The following is a 23,786-nucleotide window of genomic DNA, read 5'->3' on the forward strand; positions in this document are numbered from 1 at the left end:
AATAAACAAATGAAAGTTCTAAAATTAAAAAAAGTTATAAAGTACAAACTTTTAATAGTGAAAAATAACAAAACCAAGAACTTTACAACTTCCATCTCCACCCCGAAAAATTACAATTAAGGAGAAGAATTTCAAATTCTCCCTGAGATACTCTTTGCTCCAGGAAATTAAATTACCAATTCTCTCATCAAAAAAAATATTTTTTAAACTCTGGTTTAGGCTAAAATCACAAGGGCGAGCGAGGTATTGGGCCAATATTGCACTTGCCAACGTGCCTTCTTCATGCTAATGCAAAGTGGTTTTTATTCAAAAATGCATCGTTCTGTGAAGTTGTGATAATCAGATGGGCGTTTCACGCTCGTTAAAGGATCGCAAGTGTTTCCCATTGAATTCAATAGGAAGCATCACATCTCACAGCATGCGAGAACCATGCGATTTCTTTAAATGTCCCATTGAAAACAAGAGGTGAGGTTTCACGGGAACCACCAAAGATAGATCAAGCTTCGATTTTTTTTTTTTTTTTTTTGCTGCAAGGAAAAAAAATAAAGTGAAAAAAAAAAAAGCTCATGTGCATAAATTCATTCAGAAGAATGGATTTCATATTCAAGCAAGTTTTCTGCTTCCTATAACTTTTGGATTCACTCCTGGCTTAGCAGAAAAAAAACCTTCTATAAAAACCTGTTTGAAACCACTCTTAAGGCTCATTTACATGGACATAATTTATGTAAAATATGGACTGCATATGGACCTGATGAATTAAATTAGTGTATTTAGGTGTGCCTTTTTTTTTTTTTTTTAACGTGGACGAATCTTATGCGTAAAAAAAAAAAAATTGCATTATGTCCTATTTTGTTCCATATTCACGGACCAAAATTGCCCACTAAAGTCTATGGGTGCATTTAAAAAAAGCATCCATATTCACTGTGTTTCTTTTTGAGCACGCTATTTTCTGTAGGTTGTGACCGAACTGACACCACTTAGGTCTTCTTGTGTTTCTTTCTGCACACTTGAAGGCAAACAGGTGCAGCACGGTTGGAAAAACCCACCTCTGTGCACCAAGAACCCATCTAAAATGCACACACACACACACATTTCATACGCCCATTTTTTTCTGTGGCCATCTAGGAAGAACACGCGATGTGTTCAAATCATAGGGTCCTTTTAGGTGAGCCGATTCTCATTTGAATGAGCAAGTGATGTGATCGCTAACTTGCTTGCTCTTGAGTAGCCTGTTTGAACGATTCTCATTTGAAGAAGCCAACGATGTATCTGTCTAGTCTGTCACATTCATCATATAAGTTAGGCTGCCCGTCCACGAGCATTGCAGTTTCCCGCGGCAGATCGCCGCCGCCGGGGAGCAGGAGACAGCAGCTAGGCTCACTGCGGAGATCTATCTGACACCGCGGAGAATCGTGGCAATTCACAGCATGCCGTGATTCGCTGGCCACAAGTGGAGAATTGCTATGATTCTCCGCTCGTGGACAGGGGGGGCTGCGCTTTTCATAGCAGTGCTACAGAAAGCGTCCACTGTGTTCCCCGCGGCTGGATTATCGCAGCGGGGAACGCAATGCAAAAACGCCCGTGCACAGGCAGCCCTAATGAGAATAACTGGATGACTGGCATTTAAACTGAACGATCAGTGAACGAGCCAACAATGATTTTTATGCCTGAGTAAAATGAACTTATGAAAAGTGAACGATTCTTATTGACTGTGTATAGACTGAAAGATTATCGTTCCCTTTAATTTGTTTCAACGATTTTTTAAACAAGAATCGTTCCGTCCAAAAGCACCCCTACTGAAAAAAAGGCTACTGGTTGTCAAATCACTATCATCAGTGATTTACAAACACACAGAAAGATGTAAAAGCAAAACTAAAAAATGTTTCGCTTGCATATTCCAAACTAGCATTTCGTTTTACCCCGTCTTCTCAGGACTGTTACAAGTAAACAATATTTCATACAATTTTATTCTGAAGATTGTCCCAAAATGGGTTAGAATTAATAATCCGCATCCACTCATGCTTGCCTAAGGGGGGTTTATTGTGTCTAATATATCATGCCTACAATCTGTAGTGTAAAAAGGTACAAAAACAAACAAAAACTAAAAATGAGGACTGCAATTCAGCCAGAGTCTGACCACCCACGGATGTATGTATTCTCAGCAAGAGCCGTCAGACTGCGGGGGGTGTATAGATGACTTAAATGACACCACAAGATCATTTAGCCCAATATTCCCTCTGTAATTAGACATGTACAGATATCGGCCACAACTCTTCTTCCAGTAATAGTAAAAGAAAGCAGATAGATTTAAAACTCGAAGGGAAAGAGTTAAAAAGAGTATTCTGGCAATAAAGACTGTTCCAGCAAGACAGGGGTGTATGATCCCCTTTAGTAGCAGAAATAATGCCATCGAAAGGTTAAGCACAACAATGCCGTCTGGGTCTTTGCTGAACTCTTAGGCTTTTAAAGAAATTATCACAGAGGAGAAATAAGCCATCTATCAACAGGTAAGTAATACACAACCGGCTGACACCAAAGCATCTCCAGCTAGTCGCGAAAGGAGCAATTGTTCCTCAGATCGCTGCCTGTTGTACCTTCTCATTGTAATTGCAGGAGGCTGCTGTTAAAAGTGGGCACCGGAGACAAAATGTAGCAGCTTAGAGGTTTGGAAAGAGCTGGCACACTCACTAGATGAGAGGGACAAGCTTAGGGAGGGCGAGAGACCTCGGAGCCAGAGCCACGGGCAGTGATAGAGACAGATTGCTGTAATTCTGCCTGATTGATCCAAGAAGCAACTTGCGATCAATAAGCGGCCTATTTCGCTCAGGAGCACAAATACACATTTGTTAAAACTTTTACACCACTAGAAACAAGGCGTTGAAGGGGGTTGGCAATTTTTTTTCTTTAAACAGTGGATAGTTGAATATCTGCCTAAAAGCTTGTAATCTCGGTGTTTTAGAAGAATGCTAGGGAGGGAGGGAGGATCACCTCCTGACATAATTATCTTTTTTTTCTTACAGACCTATTATTTGACTTTCAATTTATTAAGAAGGTTTCAGGCCATTAAAAAAAACCTGATTTTTCTCTGTCCGGTGTTCACTTTTTGCCGACGCAGTATGCCTAAGTCCAATCATCTAAGTGGTTCCTATTACGTTTCCACCTTAGAAAGTACTACAAGGCCAAAGCTGGGTCTTACAGAGAAGTCACCGGTGTAATTAACTGCTGCAGTTATCTCTGCAGAGGGGGCATTTACTTTACTGGCATATAAAGAGTCCACTGGAAAATCCAGTCAAACTGTGTAGAACTGAAAAGTCACTTTGCAAGTAAGGGTCTATTTAGACGCAACGGTTATCGCTCAGAATTTGTCCAAATGGCTGAAAGTGAGTGATAATCGGTACATGTAAACGCGAGTAGCCGGGCACTATTCGTTTAATGGTTTTTAGCCACCATTAAAATAGTCGTCAAGCAGTTCAAAATGAGTTCTATTTGAATAGAAATCGTGCAGTTTTTTGAGTGGCTTGAGGGGAGTCAACAATGTACAAATTGTGTTTGCCTTGCATACACAATGAGTACATTGTTTATTCTGTCAGGAGAAGATATTGGAATCCTGTAGACCAGATAATCCCTTGCATAAACACACACCCAGCTGAGCAAACAACTAGTTCTCCTTCTACTAAAGTTTACTTTAGCTAATGAGAAAAAAATGAGATGATTTCAAGCCATTAAATTTTATGCAAAAAAGTCATCAATTCATTCAGCCGTTCAAGCGATAATTGCTGCATGTAAATGGGGCTTAACTGCATAGTACTTTATTCATACATTAAAGCCACATGTCCTTCGGGTAAACTTACCTCTGCACCAGATAATGTATTTAACGAAAACTTGTCACCACTCCTGAGGGGTTTGTTTTAGTAAATATCTGCATTTCCCATAAAATAAACTTGCATTGTGTCAATCCTCTGTTATTACTCTTGTAAATGCAATATATCATTCACCTTGTCATGTGCCTACAGATCGTCTGAACTGGACAATGTCACACACCCTACTCTATCTATAAGTCTTACTTTTTAGATACTACATATACGGCTGAGAGTTAGGCCCAATGTCCATGGGCAAGTTCCCCACACGGAATCCAGCCCTGCCCTCGGGTGGTGAGCTCTGTGTACCTGTATTATTTCAGCGGAGGCATCGTGGAGACCTCTCCACTTCCGGGTTTGCCGTACTGCATATGGTCCTTACGGCTCGCCGTTGGACATGCACAGTACAGTTGTTTTTTTTTTTGTTTTTTTTAAATCTCCTGCTTAACTGCGGCACTTCTGCGGGTGTGCCATGGATTGGACAGCTTCCATTGACTTCAATGGAAGCCATCCGTGCAGAAACCGCACAAAAATGGAGCATGTTGTGATTTGTTTTCTGGACCAAATAATCCGCAAAATCAAATAAGCATGCTTTAATCCATTTGGAGACGCCCATGCTTCTCTATGGGCGGCTTGATTCGCAGATCTCCCAGATTCCGCAAATCAAATTTGCCCGTGGGCCGTAGGCTGAGCTCACTCGACCTTATGGTAAAACACGTAAAAATGTCAGCGTTTTACTTTCCTGTGGAGCTGCATATCACCACATTTGTGATCACATATGCCTGAGCATGACAGCGTATCTCACATACGCTGTCCTTCTGTTCCACTGACTTCTTTATTTTTTTAAAACTTTCCTTCTATTGTCCCTAAGCAACATTGCGTAAAAACTACGCACATACATAATGTAATTGTGTATGTAGAGAGTTTGCGTACGCACCCACAGAAAACAATAGGGCTCTATAGTGCGTAATATGCAGTGTAATCGAACATGCTGCGTTCTTTTTTATGCCATGAATATACAAAAGGATTAATGGATCAATGAAAATCAATGTACTTTCATTAACTGCATTCACATTTTATGTGAGCACAATACGCAATTAAATTATGCTCGTGTGAGCCCCGCCTAAAAAGGGTTGTCCAGATCAAAAATAAATCAGCTGTTTGCCAGGCTGCTGTCATAGTGGATGGAGCCGAAAGCAGACAGCTCTGTACACAATGCAGTGGCCAAGTTTGGTATTACAGGTATTGAATTTAATAAGAACAGTATCTTCAAAATCAATGTGAGCTGCTGCAACAGGTAAGGAGCTGTCAGCTTCGATCTCTGTACACGCTGCTAGCAGCCCAGGGAACAGCTGATTGCCGGGGTTCCTGATAAGCTGCCCCTGCTGATCAACTACTGATGACTTATCCTGCGGATAGGTCATCAATAGCTCAGCCTGCAAAGCCCCTCGAGGTTGTATTCACATGGGTGAGTGCAATTGGGGTCAGTGAAAAACTAACAGCTTTCCATGTGAGTTACATATGTTTGATATGTGCAATTTTCACGCATAACTTACATTCTTTTTTGTGTTTTTCTGCACTTTTTTTTAGTGACCCTTATAACAAAAAGAGTCAAAAATGCATCCCACTTGTATGCAAAATGAATGGCAATTATTGGACAAGAATTACAATGAAATAGGTCATGCTGCAATATTTCAAGCGGTCCGAGAGTAAAAATCACTTGTGTGAATTACCCCATTCAAAAAAATATGAGTCCTTTTCCAGTGCGAGTTCTCAAATCAGACAGAACTAGCACGGGAAAATCGCCAGTGTGAATACAGCCTATGGCGCATAATGCTGCATTTTCACTCACTCTTGGATCATGCGATTTTATCAGCAGTGTGAAGGCAGCCTTAATGACATAATTTACCCACAAGAAAAAGACCAGACCCACCAGCCCATAAAAAATCCAATTATTTTCCTTCAAATTTCTCGGTGAAAATTGATGGCTCTTGAGAGTGAACAATTCTATTTTGTCTGAAACCGCCTATCCGGCGTATTTTAGTTACAGTACACAAGCAAGTTCATACTACTGATTGTTTGCCATTTCTCCACTTTCTTTTGACGGTGTTACACAAGGATCTTTCCATGGACTGTGCTGTGGATTTCACCCTATGCACTGAAAGCTTAAAATCTATTAGGCAGAATGGAGTGCTGCCATAACAGCCAATATTACAAGGATGTCCTGTAGGGTTCTGCCTCAGGGAAATTGCAAAGAAGTCCTGGATCCCATCACACCACACATGGCGGAGATCCAACAGATGCAATAACTTTTTTATGGAGTTTTTGCGAGGTGTGTGTTGCTTTGACAGAGAAAAATAGTGCTGGGCGCTGCAATGTTATTCCAACAAATACATTAACTCTATAATAATTGGCTCCAATGGTGACGTGAACACAAGGCAATACTATGTTTTTAGCCTAGACAGTAATTCATCCAGTATAAACTGGTGCCAAGAATGCCGGAGCTGCACCTGTGACAATCCGTGCATGTGACCCTCATTGCAGGTGGGTCATTTCTAGTAAGCAAAGTTCGACCCGCTGCTGGCCGGTGACCAAAGCTTACCTGCTGCGGATGGTCCAGCCGACGCGCTGGTGCATATGTGCACTAAAGATAATGCCGCGCTGTTGCTATGGCAATGACGTGGCTGCCGAGGCCATTCTGCAGTGATTGCAGAATGGCCACGGGACGGACAGCTTCCGTTGACTTCACTGGAAGCTGACCATGCGTGGCCCATACAAAATTGCAGCATGCTGCGATTTCTCCCCTGCGAGGGGAAAATCGCAATCAATTCCTGCTCATGGGCAGGAAATCGTATATTCTCATAGCATGCTATGGGGCTGGATTTGCTATAGAGTCCGGAGGTGGAATCCCGCTCCAGATTTCGCAATGCAAACCAACCTGTGTGCAAGAGGCAAAACCCTGTATATACTGTGTTACCACTAAGAACAGACAGTTGGACACATCTTTCAGCTTTTGATATCCCTACATCTGAGTTGCTTTGTCAAACACATAAAATCTGAAAATAATGACACAAACGTGGTATTTTGGATGAAGAGGCGACACACCCCAAGCAACAGACCCCTTCACGTTTCCAAAACCCAAACATTTACCCACTGCTGTGCATAGAAAGGATACAAGTTTTGGTACAGTGGGATGATAGATTTAAGTGCCCGGCTAGCGTTAATGGCGGTCGCTCGAACCAAGCCTGGAAGTATTTTGCCATTCACAATCGCTCCATCAAAAAGTGGTCCAAAAAATGGGATCTGCAGGAAAAGAAGTGTTACATATAAAAGAAAATTCATTAGAGTAAGTGATGATTATGGGTCCATCAACAAAATCAGGGAATCTTATTAGATTTTTTAGTTCCTAAACCTCTGAAAGTCAGCAGTGAAGGGTCCCATCAGAGCTATAAGCAAAACCCATGAGAAATGGATAGAAGTATATGGTAAACCTGCAAACAATAAGCTATAGATATATAAACCTGAAAACCTCTCTAATTGTAAATCTTATCTCTATTTGCAGTTATATAATGGTCTATTCACACTGCATTTGTATTGTCTGTTCAGATAAACGTATGCATAGGGCGCCATTCACCAAATGGATGTTTAAAGGGCGTCTTTTTAGCATCCGTCAGGTGAGTATAGAAGAGTATATTTATTGATCTGTATGGAATAGCGTATGGACCACATTATTCCAATAGAGCCATCTAGTAATAAACGTATACAATATGATCTATCAAAGAGTCTTTCATACGAAGTATATATTGGGCAAAAGCTTCTGATGTACACTGCTAACTAGCGTTAGGGGATTACTGAAATAATCGGATCAGGAGTGTCTCGATTTAAAAAAATAATGGAGATGGAGGAGGCGGCCCAGTGGTTAGCAATCTGACTAATCATGATCAGATTGAAACCTAGAACTTCAGCACTGCAATGCTAAGCCAAGATGTTTGTTCTTACAGCTCAAAGCTGAGAGCCAATATTTTGGCGATCTTTGCTAAAAATTGGATCACAAATAACACTACTACTAACATAAAAGGCGAACAAACCCTAAATTGGAAGACAAAGGTCTATGAAATTCAGTATCTCAAAAATGTAGCCATCTACTGCAAAAGGTTGTCGAAAATTGCTGACCAATTGTGGCAAATTTTGCAAGAAAGGTGAAGGCATTCTTGCTTACACAAAAAGAGCTGGATAAGGGTATTTTACCCAGGTCAACTGACGGCCCGAAAGAGTACAGAGCGAGAAATCGCTCATTAGTCAGTAGTCGCTTCATTTCAGCTCACTGAAGCTAGTAAGTGACTTCTCACTCAGTGTAAACAGGCAGTCATTCATCTTTGAGCGACTGCCTGTTCACAGTGAATGGAGGTGTGTAGCCGAAAGAGATCTCTGTCACGCTCTGCCTCCATTCACCAAATGACCATCACTCCTGTGGGAAAGGACAGGAGTGATAGTTGTCCCAAGTACCCTTATTCTTCTGGACGACATTACAATACATACATATATATCATATTGCCGTGAAGATTAATTTACTCTATTATCCTCTGTTTTTAGCAATTTCATAGGGACGGACTGACTATAGCGAACAACAGAATTAGTTAAAATATTAATGCATTGTCTCCATGATCACTGCCTATTTCCATTTGGAGGATTTAGAGAGCCTTTAGTGAATTAGGACAGAAAAAAAAGAAACAAAGAAGTAAAAGTTGTAACTTACTTCAGGTTTCTTCATAATCTGGATGCTGAACATATGATTCTTCATGGGATAGATAACTAGTAGCACATCACCAAACTCGGTGGGTATAATACCTCTACGATACTCTCTGCTGTGCTCCGACCATACAATGTGAACTTCATCATTGCCGAGGTGACGAAGCTTCAGAGGTAAAGGAAATTGAAAGAGACATAGAAGAGTGAATGAGTATAATTGGGAATAAAAATGAAAGCCAGCTGTTATAAAATTTAATTTGCGGGGAAAATGTAATCTACTTTACTGCGTTAAGCCCTGTAAGAACAGACAGACAATAATGTGTGAATGTGAGAAATGGCGCATGCTGAACACAATAACAAAACTTTTATAACTGGATTATACACACACACTGGACTACGAGGACATACTGAGAAAAACAGGACGGCATTCCTGCATCAAGAAATCAGAAAAACAGGCTTCACAATTGTCACACTTCTTCTTTAACATGAAAGTGCTATCTAAAGAGTCAATTGAAATTCTATTTGTTGTATAACTAATCAGATTTACCATCCAGAGGCCCGGAAAAGCTTGGTGACAAACACGGGTATTGGTGGCATCAATGTAAACTAATCATCAAGAGGTAGGAGCGGGTAATAAAGAAGGATAACGATACAAGCAATGATAAAAAGAGAAAACCAACTGATACACGTTACATACAGTCATAAAACTAGTAGACTAGAAGGAATTTTTAAACCCTGTGCATCAAGAAGTCAGAGACGTTGTTCGGCCATCTTTGTTTGCCTAGGCCTGGAGGGTCGCTTTAATGACTGCCTCTTTAATTACGAGTCTTCCTTGAGCTGGTGGGTGTAGCCTAGCTGTTATGAGGTCTACCGTACAACACAGAAAGAAGAAGAGATCCTGCTCCCCTATATTTCTGTAGCATGCATTCAGAAGTATCAGGTGCAGAAGAAGTATGGAGGATATTATATAGCAGTATGGCTATGAATCTAGGACTATAGTAAGATAAAACACTTACTAGAGCCTTCAGCAACGTCTGCGTCTCTCTGCCTCTCTTTCATTCTGCTGCTGCTTCCTCTCCTTCTCCTCCATAGACTTCTATGAGTAGTGTGTAATCTGAGTCCCCAGAGCGCATTTACACGGGTGAGTGCAATATTGGTCTAAAGCCCCATTTACACACAAGTATCTCTCAAAATTCGTTCAGACGATAGCTATTGAGCGATAATCGTTGCGTGTAAATGCTTCCATCTTCCACTCTTCAGCTGAACGATGATTTTTAGGTAAACATTAAATCTATCATTCAGGTGGAGAAAGATAGCAAGGACCGCATGCTGTGTTCTCCAAGGGAGCAGCTGATTACATTGTATTCAGCTGAGAGCCCCTGTGAAGACAATGCAGCTGAGTGTTAAATCCAGAACATATGCTGGGATTTGCAAACAGCTGCTGGAGGCTCATATATGTGCAATTGAAGCTGATAAAGTGTTAATGGGCATTAGAGTCCATTAGTACTTTATGCAAAATGATTGCTAGAACTGTCAATCTTTCAATCTTCTGAAAGAGTGTCTTTGTGTGTAAATGTGCCTTAAGAAACAGGGACTGATATCACACTTGCAAACCCACAATTGTTATGCAAATGAAATGTAATGCACTTTGTGAAAATTTGCATCATGCTCGCATCACTACACTTGTAATTTTCATATGCGTGAAAATCTGCAATTAATTCCTATTGGAGCAAAAACGCATCTCATCACACTTGCATGAAACTTGCATGTACATGTGAGCATGATGCGATTTTTTTCTGCTCCCATAGGGAACAATGGGCAATCTTCCAACAAAATCACCCAAAAATGTGACATGCTGCAATTTTTCTCTTGAATTCTCCTTTTTGCAGTGTTGCAAGAGAGAAAAAAAAAATCGCACATGTAAATAAACCCATTAGAAACAATGGGTTATTTTCCCATCTGTTCATTTCAATGCATAGAAATCTTTTGGGAATATCGCCAGTGTTAACCCTTTCCAATCCACTGTCTGACATCTGAAGACATTCTGATTGAAGGCTGTACAGCTCCGATGTCGGAAGACGTCCGGCAGGGTATTCTTACTGTAGATTACTGGCCGCTCTGTTGTTGGGGAACCTCTCCACCATCTCACATACTGCAGTACAGACTCTAGTCAGCAGATGGCACCATTGTATAATGGCAGAAAGAGAAAGCCCCCTAGGAAACTCTGAATCCAAATTTGGATTGCAAAGGGTTAATGCATCCTCAAGAAGAATTTTAACAGTAAATTGAAAGTGAATGATCAGGGGATGGGAGAATAGTGGCTCATAAATTGATACGAGTGGCATTTTCTCCTATACAATATACCTCAAAGTTTCCGATATTTACTTATACTATTGATTTAAGTGAAGTCAGGAAAAGTTACCCAATGTAAAAGGAAGTAGTGAAAAAAATGAAAGCAAAAAAGTATTTTTTCCTTCTTAAATAATAGATCAGCTGAGTACCATGGGTCCCTCTCCAGAAAATATTGTGAAATATTCCAGATTACATATAGGTCGCTCTCCAGAAGACCTTAGCAATCAGTTGCGTCCATGCAGTACCCCTGCAGCGCTCTAACAGGCAGTCTGAGCGGCTGATGTTAACAGCTCTCCACTGCGGCTCATAGGGGGTGGAGGACTACATAATACGTGGCCTATAAGCCCTAATAGGGCACAAGAACAGAACATTAATGGAGTGATTGTTGTATGTAAACCCAAAGATTTACAAATATATATTCATCAAATACTTGTTAAAAGCACAATGTGTATGGCCGGCTCTAAGGTACCTGACCGGTCGGTCTCTAGAATTACCATGGTTGACTTATTCCAGCTCCCCGTCATGGTCATACACCAGAATACAGTGAACACAATTTCAATCAAATTTCTTTCTCTTGAAATGTTCCTGTGAAAGACTTTATCTCCAACATAGTGTCCTGCTGGGTAACATCATCTACTCACTTGGGTTCCTGTTATGTGTCTTGTGCTGTCAGACCTCGGACTAACTGAACCTGAGAGAAATGTGAAGTAAATGGAACCTGGAGGCAAAAACTAAATGCAATTTTGATCCAATAATGTTCTAATCTAAGGCAGAACTTTGGCTGCCAGCGCCATTGTATCGTGCACGAATGTTTGCTCTCTAGACGCCAACACAGGCAAAGCGGGCCATAACAGAAGAGTCTACCGGGGAGATTCGCCATGATATAAGGAACACGCTACAACTGGAAATCTATAATCTAATTTTCCGTCATAGCAGTAATAACACAATATATTACGTCTCTGACAGAGTTTTCGTAAATCACAGAAAGTTGTTTATGAAGCTTTCTATTGGCAGCTGAATGCCAGAGGAGGTGTTATACTATCTACAAGCCTATTTTATTTTAAAGGTTAAAGCCCCAATTACACGCAAAGATGATCGCTCAAGACTAGCTTCTTTTGCATGTATTTAGAGAACAGCGGGTGGTCTGTTCTCCAAGTACATCTGCTTTGTTCTGCGTGGGCTGCTGGCTGCGTACAATGCTATCAGCGCTGCCTGTGGAGAACACAGCATACCGTCCCCTGTTATCAGGGATGAGGATTTTATGCCGACTTGAACTCAGTGATGGACGAAGAGTACACAGCAAGTGCACGATGGGCGTGCATTTACCCGAAACAGCTATCGCTCAAAAGCCATTGTTTGGATGACTTTTGAGCAATAATTGTTGCGTGTAAATCACCCTTAACTGTGCTGTGTTAGCAGAAGTTATTATTTAAATCAGGTTTTAATATGATCAAATTAAAAGCATTATGGTGTTGTTTTTTGTTGGACTATCCATCCATCCATCCATCCATCCATAAAAATAGTCTAAAGTATTCCAGACTACACACTAACCACTATAACACAAAGAATATGTTAACATTTACTGTTCTCTGCAGCTTATTTTTTAACTTTGCAGTGTAGACTGGGACAGAGTCATGCATAGTCATCTCATTATAAGCTACATCTCTATTGTACTTCTGGCAGTCTAAAAAGACTACACAAAAAGATAAGGGCTGTATGATCTCGGTTGCCACTCTCTAAACGCCACGTGAGAGCCTGTACTTTATACTTTCCAGGAGTCTGTATTGGCTTATGAACATTTTTCTGTCCATTAAAGGGGTTGTCCAGGATTAGAAAAAATAGTCTGCTATTTTCCCGAAAGAGTGCTATGTTTCTCCATGGGCTGTGTCTGATATTGCATCTCATGCCCATCGAAGTAAATTGAGCTGAATTGCAATACCAGACAACCCATGGACAGAAAAGGCGATGTTTCTGCAAACAGAGCAAACTCTCTTTCCGAATTCTGTGCAACCCCTTTAACGCTCAGTCAGCTGACAGAGTACACAACCTTTGGTACTACCTATACAGACCATACGTACGCCACAGGGAAGTGATTTCCTCACGCAAGTTCCAACTGATGTGATATGAATGGAACTCGTACAGGAATAGAACTCATTATTTTTAATGAGTTTATACACACGGGTGATTTTTTTCTCGGACCGAGAATAGGAGATTGAAACAAAAATTTTTTTAAATCACAGAATGTCCTGTTTTTAGGCGATTCTGTTGAAGATTATTTTCTATGGGTGTATAAAAAAAACAACAGCCTTGCACCACACTCACATGCCATACGATTTGCATGCAAGTACGAAGCGCTTTTTTTCCTAGTTTAACTATTGGAACATGCAATTTTTTTTAATGTGCATGAAAAACGTGTAGAGAGAAAAAAATGCACATACTGCAATGCAATTTAAAAGCCAAAATGCATCGTAATTAGAGATGAGCGAACGTACTCGGTAAGGGCGATTTCGCAATCGAGCACCGCGATTTTCGAGTACTTCACTACTTGGGTGAAAAGTACTCGGGTGCGCTGTGGGGCGGGGGGTTGCAGAGGGGAGTGGGGGATAGCAGCGGGGAACAGGGGGGAGCCCTCTCTCTCTCCCTCCCACCGCAACCCCCCGCTCACCCACAGCGCACCCGAGTACTTTTCACCCGAGTAGTGAAGTACTCGAAAATCGCAGTGCTCGATTGCGAAATCGCCCTTACCGAGTACGTTCGCTCATCTCTAATCGTAATCAAAGAAAAATCGCAGATTTATGAATGCAATATTGGTCCGATTTTTTCAGACTGATGTCACACTTGCCGTGTATATGCAGCCTAATTAAGCGGAAATGAAATTCACAAGACCTTTTATAGTAAATTATATATTTCTGTATTTTGGTTTTATTGATTTGCTGAAATACTGGGTAGAAGTATAGAGCAAAGGTTTAAAAACAAACACAGACATGTTGAACAAGGCAGCAAATCACGATTCCCTTTTCTTCCTCCTTGCATCCCAAGCAGTGAGGAGGAGCTTGAATGGAGCGGTGGCCTACCATGCATGCTGCTCCACTCAACTCCGTGGGACTGCCAGAGATATCCAAGCACTTGCACTTGGCTATGCCTGGCAATCCCATTGAATTAAATGGAGTGACAGTGCGTATGTTTAGCCGCCACTTCATTCAAGCTCCTCCTTATTAGGAAGTGCATGACGAAGAAAGGGGTACACAGGATGCCCATTTTCATGCTGGGGAGTAATAAACGAATTACTCTTTGGAAGAATTGGCGCTATGCAAATAACAAGTCCCTTCCCCCTCTTCTCTTGGCTGTTAGCCACGGTTCCGGATGGCTTCCATAGGCTTCAATGGGAAGCAGGAGTTTAAAAAAAAAAAGGGTGCACAGCACATGCGCACGGCACGCTCCTGGCATGTCGAGCACATCTGCTCGGCCAAAGAAAGAAGATCCAGTCGCGACGGAGGGGAGACCCGCAGCGTCCAAACAGATAAGTATAATCTGTTTTCTTGGCCTCATGTCTGCGGGCCAGGAGGGACCTGCTGCAGGATTCTGCATGGAGAATCTGTCGGGCCCGAATTGCCCTATGGACATGAGGCCAAACAATGACTACAGTTACTAGAGGGGGATGTTTTTCACTGTAACTGTGGTTCCTATGACGAGTGGAAAAGTGTGAAATTAAAATTAGGAAAAAAAAAAAAAATGTGAATGAAAAATAAAAAACAGAAAAAAAATAGTTACAAAAAGAAGTAATAAATAAAATACAAATATACAGATAAAAAAAAGAAAATGACACCAACCAAAACCGCTGCCATATGCGCCCTGTAATCTGAGAATATACAAATTATAATATCCTGTACTTTGAGTGTGAAATACTAATTTTGAAAAAAAATCAAAATTTTAGAATTTTTTTTCCAGCTTTTTGCCTGTAATAAACCAAAAGGGATAAAAAATCTGTTAAAATATATGTATAAAAATATGTCCTATACGTCCTATAAAATGCTATCGAAATAATTTTGGCAGCTGAAGAAAAAAAAAATAGGTCAGTAAAGGGGTTACGCAGAAGCAGATCACATGGCCATATAAAGCTTAGCTAGACAAAACTATATTTATACATACAAATGCTACAAAACTGCAACAACTTACAATAGGGGTCTGGACAGGCTTGTCCCTGAAATCATTTCTGCTTACAGTAATGATGATGAAATAGAGTTGTCTTTGTATGAGAAAGACACAGGAGGATCCATAGCACACAGCTAGAGCCTGAGGCATGGCCAGATCCCAATACTCCATCGCCCTAATTTAATTAGAGGCATTAAACTACATGCTGAGGTCAAGCGGTTCCCACTTCCTGCATCCCCAGCTATACAGCCGGCGCTCATTAACTTTCCTACTGACTGGATTAACACCTCAGAAGAAGCGCGTCTGGGGGAGCCGAGGGGAGGATGTGCACCTCTAACAAGGGCCAAGATCCAAGACCTGCACTTGTTAGCACTAATGTGGGATTTATTGCACACATCAAAAACAAATACTCATGCAGATAACCCGCTACATGTCATGCTTCCTACAGTGGAGGGAGCACTCAGCTCTCCGAGTGGATCGGCCTCTTTACCGCATTATCTCATCAGCATAACAGATATTAGGCTTATGAAAATACACACAAAAAATCTTGGAATCGCAGATTTGAAAGGCTTTTGTTATATTTTACACTTTCTAAAATATACAGATGATATTTCTGAAACTGGGTCGGGAGGGGTGACCTCACTCCTTAGGGAGAGCACCAAGAAGGTGAGTGAGGAGACTTATAAGTCCATGCATGCCCGTCTGGGAAATATGCAAATAAGGAAGATGGAACAATACCTCTGCAGCGCCACCTATTGGAGGACAACATTTCTGCAAATCAATGTCTTTATCAATCATTGCTCTACAGACCTGTATAGAGGGTCAAGCATTGATTTGAAGGAATGCTATCGTCCAACAGGTGGCGCTGTAGAGGTATGGTTTCATCTTCCTTATTTGCATTTCTGAAACTGGCACACTCCTATGGAACCACAACTCTCATCATGTACTGCAACTCACACATATGCTAGCAAATTAATCACAGAAAACGCCCCAGAAAAGTGTCATAATATGTCAGAAAATGGTAAACAATACTTAGAGGAAACTTTTAAAATGCTGCCCATCTTTCCTATTACACATACAACAGATATGAACATATGCCTCAGAAGGGTGAGGTAGACAACCTGCTATAGTTGCACCATGCTCTGGACTTGTTTAAGCAGTAGATGGACACATATTGTATTGTATATATGACAGCTAGAAGGTGATTTATGGAGGAGCATTTTGTACCAAAGTAAACACACCTATGTATGGACTCCAGTAATAAACACAGACTTTTCTTATTACAGTCAAGTACATAGATGCTCTATAATTCACTAAAGAGCAATGTACATGACCATCAGGACTTAGTGGGGGTCTCACACGCACAGATTCTAATTGCGAAATCTGCAATTGTCGTCCACGCGGAGGATCTGCAGAAAAACGCAGCCATTGAAAGGCATGAACTTTCCATTTTTCCTGCACACTCGCGGATACGGATTGCTTGCTTCGCAAGCGGAAGAAAAGTCGCAACATGCTTTATTTTTCTGTGGACGACTTCCATTGAAGTATGGGCTGCGGGTACCCGCATCACCAATTAGCAACGGCGCGAGAAATACAAACAATGAAAAAAAAAAGAAAAAAAAAAGTACAGCACATGACTGCCAGCAAGCCGCCGCAGTCATCTGCAATACAGCTAAATCAGGTACGCAGGGTGATATCGTAGACTTCGCCAATGCAATATTGTCATAGATAACTAAGGACACATCTGAAGATCAGTTTGACTTTGATTCTGCCCATCAAACTGCCCATCCAAGGCATTACCCCCCCATGCATGCTCTAAGCTCCAAAACATCTCTCAAATCTGCCCTTTCCTCAACTTCAAGTCAATAAAAACTTTACTGCACGCTCATCATCTCCCATCTAGACTACTGCAACATCCTTCTCTGTTACCTCCCAACCAACACTCCAATCCATCCTCAACTCTACTGCCCAACTAATCCCCTCTCTCCTAGTTACTCCTCTCTGCCAATCCTTTCAATGGCTATCCATTGTCCAAAAAATCCAGTTCAAGATATTATCAATGACCTACAAGGCCGTCCATAACCTGTCCCCTCCATACATATGAGACCTAATATGCTGATACCTCTCTAGACGTAATCTCCGGTCCTCACAAGACCTTCTTTTTTGCTCCTCACATAATGATCTCCAAGATTTCTTCCATGCACCCCCATACTCCGGGACTCGCTACCCCAACACCTGACACTCTCCACTGCTTTGAAAAGCTTCAAGTCCAACCTGAAGAAGTAAGGTGAACCTACCTTTTCAGAAAGCCTAACCCTCCCGCCACCACAACATGAGCACTTTTTACCCTCACCTATTGTGTCTTGCCCTCGTAGACTCTGAGCCCCATTGAGCAGGATCCTCTGTCTCTGATCAAGTGAATGATGGTCAAATATGGAAACGTATGAATGTTTTGGGTCTGCCAGAGCAGGGATCTCTCATTCCCATGGGATTTCAGAAAAATAAAAATAGACCAATTTCGCTATGTGTGTATGTACATACATTTTTGTTGTGCATTCCTTACGTCCATATACAATTTGTTTTTCAAAAGCACAAATTAAAAAAAAAAAAAAGAGAGAATACCCCATCAATGTTATTTCTTCGTTTTCCCTGTCTCCTGGCAACATGCATAAAAAAGTAGCGCATAAGAATGTCACATCCGTGTTTGAAGTGTTATTTTACGCTCCCATAGAATTTATAGGATACGTGGCAACTTTTATTTTACGTGCAACATCGCTCTGCATAAAAAACAACCGCCTGAATACACGCCAGTTTACTTTAATGGGTGTGTGCGCTGTCCGTATTTGGTCAGCAAAAAATACAGACAGTACATGGGCAGAAAATACACCTGTGTGAATTGGCTCTTTCTTACAGATCTTCCTTTTAACTCAGAAACCTTTTTAACTAATTTGTAAAACATTTCAAACTGGTGATCTCATGGAATCAGCTTCATTCAAGGCGCTTCATGTAATTTGTCTCTTACCTTTTTTGTTAAACAGTCATCAGAGTCTGAAAGCATCCTAGTGGAGACATGAAACATGACTTCTACGATAGAAGTGGTGAAATAAGGGGTGCTTAGTCCAGTGCTCTTGTTCCTCTGAAGTCCACCCAGGAAGCCACAGTGGTTAGCCAAGTTCACCTGCAGACAAGACATGTTAGTTATGGGACCTGATACAAAACTGCAAAATTATAATAAATATAAAATGCTTAGGTTTTGTAGACATTACGTTAACAGTACATATTCGGTAAAAATCTCCCAATGTACATGATAAATACATGGCTCGGATTTATACCATAGTTACATTTGTCCCCCTTTATTTTTAAACAAACTAAAACAATTAGATCCTGTGGACTGAAAAGTGTAGTGTGATTATAGCAAGGAAAAGGGTATGACTATGAATGACGCCTCTCCATAAGGCCCAATGTCCACCGGTGGATTTGATTTGCGGAACCCGCGTGGGAGATCCGCAAATCAAGCCGCCCATGTGATTGGATAGCACTAGAGATGAGCGAGCGTACTCGGAAAAGCACTACTCGCTCGAGTAATTTGCTTTATCCGAGTATCGCTGTGCTCGTCCCTGAAGATTCGGGTGCCGCTGCGGCTGACAGGTGAGTCGCAGCGGGGAGCAGGGGAGAGCGGGCGGGAGAGAGGGAGAGAAAGATCTCCCCTCCGTTCCTCCCCGCTCTCCCCTGCAGCTCCCCGCCGGCACCCGAATCTTCAGGGACGAGCACAGCGATACTCGGATAAAGCAAATTACTCGAGCGAGTAGTGCTTTTCCGAGTACGCTCGCTCATCCCTAGATAGCACGCATGGGAAGAAATCGCGGCATGCACCGTTTTCCTGCAGATCCCGCAGGGATGGCTTCTGTTGAAGCCGTCCGATCTGCCGCAGACGTCACTGTGCATGTGCCGCAGATCCACAGGAAAGCAGGGGATTTTTAAAAAAGGCACTGTGTCGCTCGGACACATCTGCTGTGTGGAAGCAAGAAGATCCGGCCGGCACAGAGGAAACTTGCGCTGGGTCTGGAGAGGTGAGAAACGGTCCTTCCTTGTCCATGGCTGCGGGCACACACGGATTCTGCTGCAGGATTCAGCAGTGGAATCTGAGCGTGCAAGTGGACATGAGGCCTAAAAGCAGCTGAAGTGAACTTTGCATGTGGTGTATCCCATGAAATCCAGATTGCTTGGTGTAGAAAGGATTATTTATTTATAATCAATACTACAGAAAGCAAAAACACATTTCGGACCAGTATGTGATCCTTCCTCAGGTAGGTAAACAAGTAAACACTTAAAGGGGTTGTCCCGCGATAGCAAGTGGTGTTAAGCACTTCTGTATGGCCATATTAATGCTGCCTTCTCCCTGGATTAGATGCGCTTGCGCAGTCTGCCCTCTTCTGTCTCCGGCGTGCTCGCGCTGCAGAGGTCTTCTGCGCATGCACGATGTATATTACAAAGTGCATTAATATGGCCATACAGAAGTGCTTAACACCACTTGCTATCGCGGGACAACCCCTTTAATGGTAAATGTTAAGTCCCCTGGTGCAAAAACCAAGTCATGATAAATACCTAGGGTGACGCTTTCTTGACATGTCATGTTTTACCTCTCAGAAAACCGGGTACTCATTTTACCGACCTCGGAAGGATGAAAGGCTGAGTCAAGCTTGAACTTTCAGGTTGTGAGCGAGACCTTAGGACTGCATTTATGCTGCCCTAAAGAGGTTCTGACACAAAAAAGGTTTTTATGCTTTAACAGCCATTTTTCCCTGGTCTGCCTAATGGACACAGGGAACCCACAATTTATGGCTTGTTAAAACATAAAAACCTAATACTTACCTTTTTGTTGTGTTGTGGTTGTGCAGCGGGGTCATCTCCCAGCAGACTTCTTCCGCAGACGAGCCAGGATGCCCCCCCCCCCCCCGAAATTGCGCGCATGTGCAGAAGAGAGGTGCCCTCTGACAGGAGTCAGGATGGACCGATTCTACACTGTGCGTGCGCAGAGCTCCGAGTTCAGCCATGATGGATGGGCTGCCCACAGCAAGCACTGCTTGTGACATGGCGCTCGTCCGTTCACCTTGGAAGTGGCTGACGGACGGAGCAGAGCAGGAAGCGGTTATTTTGACCGCTCCAGCTCTGCTTTAAGAAGCAAAAGAAGATGCTGTCGGATGGAGGGGACATGCCTGTTGATCGGTCCTGGCCAGGCGAGGTAAGTAAATTCTTTTTTTTTTTTTTGACATGTCAGAACCCCTTTAATACTCCACACCACACGAGGCTCTAAAAACTCAATAGAAACAGGATATACTCAGTTGATATTCTTGGAGGTAACAAAAAGTTTTTGGCTAAATCTCTGCTGAAAAATTTAGAAGGAGAATCTCTAATATTTAGAACAGGTCTAAATAGCTACGATGAAAACTATTAGATATTAAAGAAAAAAGAAAAGAGTTACTACCTCCCATCCAAGCCCAGCCACAAAGTCCTCATAATCCTGACTGCCGCTGGTGTTAGAGAGTATTGAGTGTTTATCTTCCTGCCCGTCAGCAATGTAGAAAACTGCTATTTTGTGTGTTTCGCGGCTGTGAAAGAAGGAGAAGAATGAATTAAGAGAAAACAATTGTTACCTTCCTCTATTAACTTCATATATGAGAAATGACAATATATATCTATGATACTATAACTACATTAAAGGGACACAGTCATCATGTTTGAGCAACAAAAACTATGTCAATGGGCTAAAAGGTGATGGAGTGCGGAGTCTGGGAAGGTATATTTGATACTTAGGCCCCCTGTCCACGCATTGCTATGGAAAGCTCCAGCCCCTGTCCACAAGCAGAGAATCATTGCGATTCTCCTTTCGCGGCGGGCAATGTTGCAAATTGCCCCGATTCTCTACGGCCAGCCTATCTATCAGATAGGGCTGACTGGCGGATATTCGGCGGCGGCTCCTGCTCCCAGGCGGTGGCTCCTGCGGCGGAGATCTGCCGCAGGACTTCGCAACGCCCGTGGACAGGGGGCCTTACCGGGCACCCCGTTCCAGCACTGCATCCCCGCGAAGTCAGCACTCGCCAGGAGCTTGACTTTTTAAAAGAGAATCTTCTATTCATCACTGTGGGAGGAGTGTGCAGAAAGAGTCAAGAGGCTGGCCGGCACTGACTTCACAGAGATGCAGCGCTGGAAAGGGTTGTCCGATGAGCATCAAACACATCTTCCTGGACTCTCTGCTCTTTCACCTTTGAGCGCCATAACATAGTTTATGGGCTCAAATATGATGACAGTGTCCCTTTAATGTACTCTATAATTACAGTGACATAAAAAGGGCCATAAACGGTTAACAGTGAAAAAAAACTTTTGAAAGGGGTTGTCCAATCTCGGGCCAAATGTCCCATTATGGCCTGTGATCACTGTGGAATCTTTAGCATATGCTTACTTTTTAGTCTACAGGTGCCATGTAATAATGAAAGAGTGGGCACAGAGAGCTCCATGAGAATGGTTTCTAGTTGTATTAAAGGGATGTCTCATCCGAAGAATAGGACACGTTTTATGTGAAGCATGAACATGAGAAAAAAATGGAAAGTAGGCAAATCATCCCAAGTACAAGAGAAAGGTTTTTGTACTTGGGATGAAAAATTCCTTTAATATGGCAGTAAGACGACCCAACAGGATTCTCAGCCATTCGATGGTCATGGAAAAATATACATATTTCGAGACTTTAGGGAGACAGAAATAAATATTCACAAAAAACATCATCACAGGAGTTGTCATAGTTTTATAGGTCTGATCTTGTAGTATACGGGGGACAGAGGGAGCTCCTCCCTCTTGTCTAACCACCTAGATGCCATGGTCACTATTGACTACGGCTTCTAGGGAGTTAAATGACAGGGATCAAAGCTTACTAAACAGAGTTTTTCCTGATCCTGGCCATAATAGAGAGCCCAGCTGTTAGTCAACACAGGGGTCTTTCAGTGATCATGCAGGCACAGAACTTATGACAAAGGTCATAGAGGTCTAACCCCTTAAGGACATGGCCTATTTTGGCGTTAAGGACCAAACGATTTTTGGTATTTTTTTCATCTCCATGTTTCAAAAGCCATAAATTTTTTATTTTTCCGTCGACGCGGCCGTATAAGGGATTGTTTTTTGCGTGGCGAATTGTATTTTTTATTGGTACCATTTTTGGTTACATAGACTTCATTGTAAAACTCTTATTTTTTTTATGATCGTAGGGAGAGAAAATGCATCAGTTCTGCCATAGTTGTTTTTTGGATTTTTTTTTTAAGCGTTAATTATGCAGCATAAATGACATTCCTTTTTTTTCCTGCGGGTCGGTACGGTTACAACGATACCAAAATTCTTATTTTTTTTTAGGTTTTTCCACTTTTCACAATAAAACCCCTTTTTTTTGGAAATAATTTTTTTTTCTAAACTCACTGCATTCAAAGTGCTATAACTTTTATTTTTTCATGAACTGAGCTCTGTTATTGCTTATTTTTTGCGAGACGAGCTGTAGTTTTTATTGGTACCATTTTGGGGTACACACTTTTTTATTATCACTTTTATTGCGTTTTTTGGGAGGCAAAATGCTACAAATCAGCATTTTGCCTCTTTTTATTAGCATTTTTTTAAACGCTTTTTGCCGTGCAGGATAAAAACCGTGTTCAATTTATTGTACACGTCATTACGGAAGCGTCAATACCAAATATGTCGAATTTAAAAAAAAATGTTTTATGCTAATATGAGAAAAAGCATAAAAAAGGGGGTTTTTAAACATTTTTTCTACATTTTTATTTCTTGTACTTTATTTTGCTCTTATTTTTACACCACCTGTGTCCCTCTGAGGGACTTACACTGCAGGACTGATGATCGCTACGGTAAGGCATGGCAGGGCTTCTCTCCTGCCATGCCTTATAACTTACTATAGCGATCTTAGGCAATGGCAATACAGGACGCGATGTTATCGTGAGAGCCAGCTGGAGTCACAGAGGGAGCGCGCCGCTATGATCTGCTATAATCTCGTGCTATCCCTATGACGTAAGGATACGTCATTTTGCGGGAAGTACCACCCTGCCATGACATACCTTTACGTCATAGGGCGGGAAGGGGTTAAAGGGGTTGTCCGGCCGTGACAAATGGATGTATAGACTTCTGTATGGCCATTATAAAGCACTTTGTAATATAATGTGTTCTTTGTAAATAAGACATACAAAAGATATATACTTACTGCAGTCGTATCAATTCCATGTCTCTGCTTCCATACTCTCCGCCTGCTGCTGCGAACTGTCAGGAGAGAGAAGATCTACAGCAGCGTCTACTGACGACTGTCCTGAGCTGAAGGGTAAGTGTGTGTGTGTGTGTGTGTGTGTGTGTGGGGGGGGGGGGGTCACTTACTAGTGCTGCCACCACAGACGGATCACATTACTACTGGGGCAACTGTTGAGGGATCTGTATTACTACTGGGGCAACTGTTGGGGGGGTCTGTTTTACTATTGGGGCATCTGTTGGGGGGAGGTCCGTATTACTACCGGGGCAACTGTTGGGGGAGGGTCTGTATTACTACGGGGGCAACTGTTGGGGGAGGGTCTGTATTACTACCGGGGCAACTGTTGGGGGAGGGTCTGTATTACTACCGGGGCAACTGTTGGGGGA

The 23,786-nt window shown here is 42.1% G+C and overlaps 1 protein-coding gene across 5 annotated transcripts in view; it reads right to left on the reverse strand.

Annotated features, from left to right (window-relative positions):
- RALGAPA1 (Ral GTPase activating protein catalytic subunit alpha 1) overlaps positions 1-23,786 on the reverse strand; it is a 194,554-nt gene that overhangs the window by 26,060 nt on the left and 144,708 nt on the right. For all 5 annotated transcript variants that reach the window (XM_066608440.1, XM_066608438.1, XM_066608439.1 and 2 more), the window contains 4 exons: positions 20,596-20,719; positions 18,133-18,288; positions 8,614-8,772; positions 7,033-7,160 (listed from right to left, as the gene is read on the reverse strand). In XM_066608440.1, the coding sequence (XP_066464537.1) occupies positions 7,033-7,160; positions 8,614-8,772; positions 18,133-18,288; positions 20,596-20,719 (567 nt within the window). The remainder of the gene's footprint in view (positions 1-7,032; positions 7,161-8,613; positions 8,773-18,132; positions 18,289-20,595; positions 20,720-23,786) is intronic.

This window comes from Eleutherodactylus coqui, chromosome 6 (assembly GCF_035609145.1).
Source record: "Eleutherodactylus coqui strain aEleCoq1 chromosome 6, aEleCoq1.hap1, whole genome shotgun sequence".
NCBI classification, from domain to species: Eukaryota; Metazoa; Chordata; class Amphibia; order Anura; family Eleutherodactylidae; genus Eleutherodactylus; species Eleutherodactylus coqui.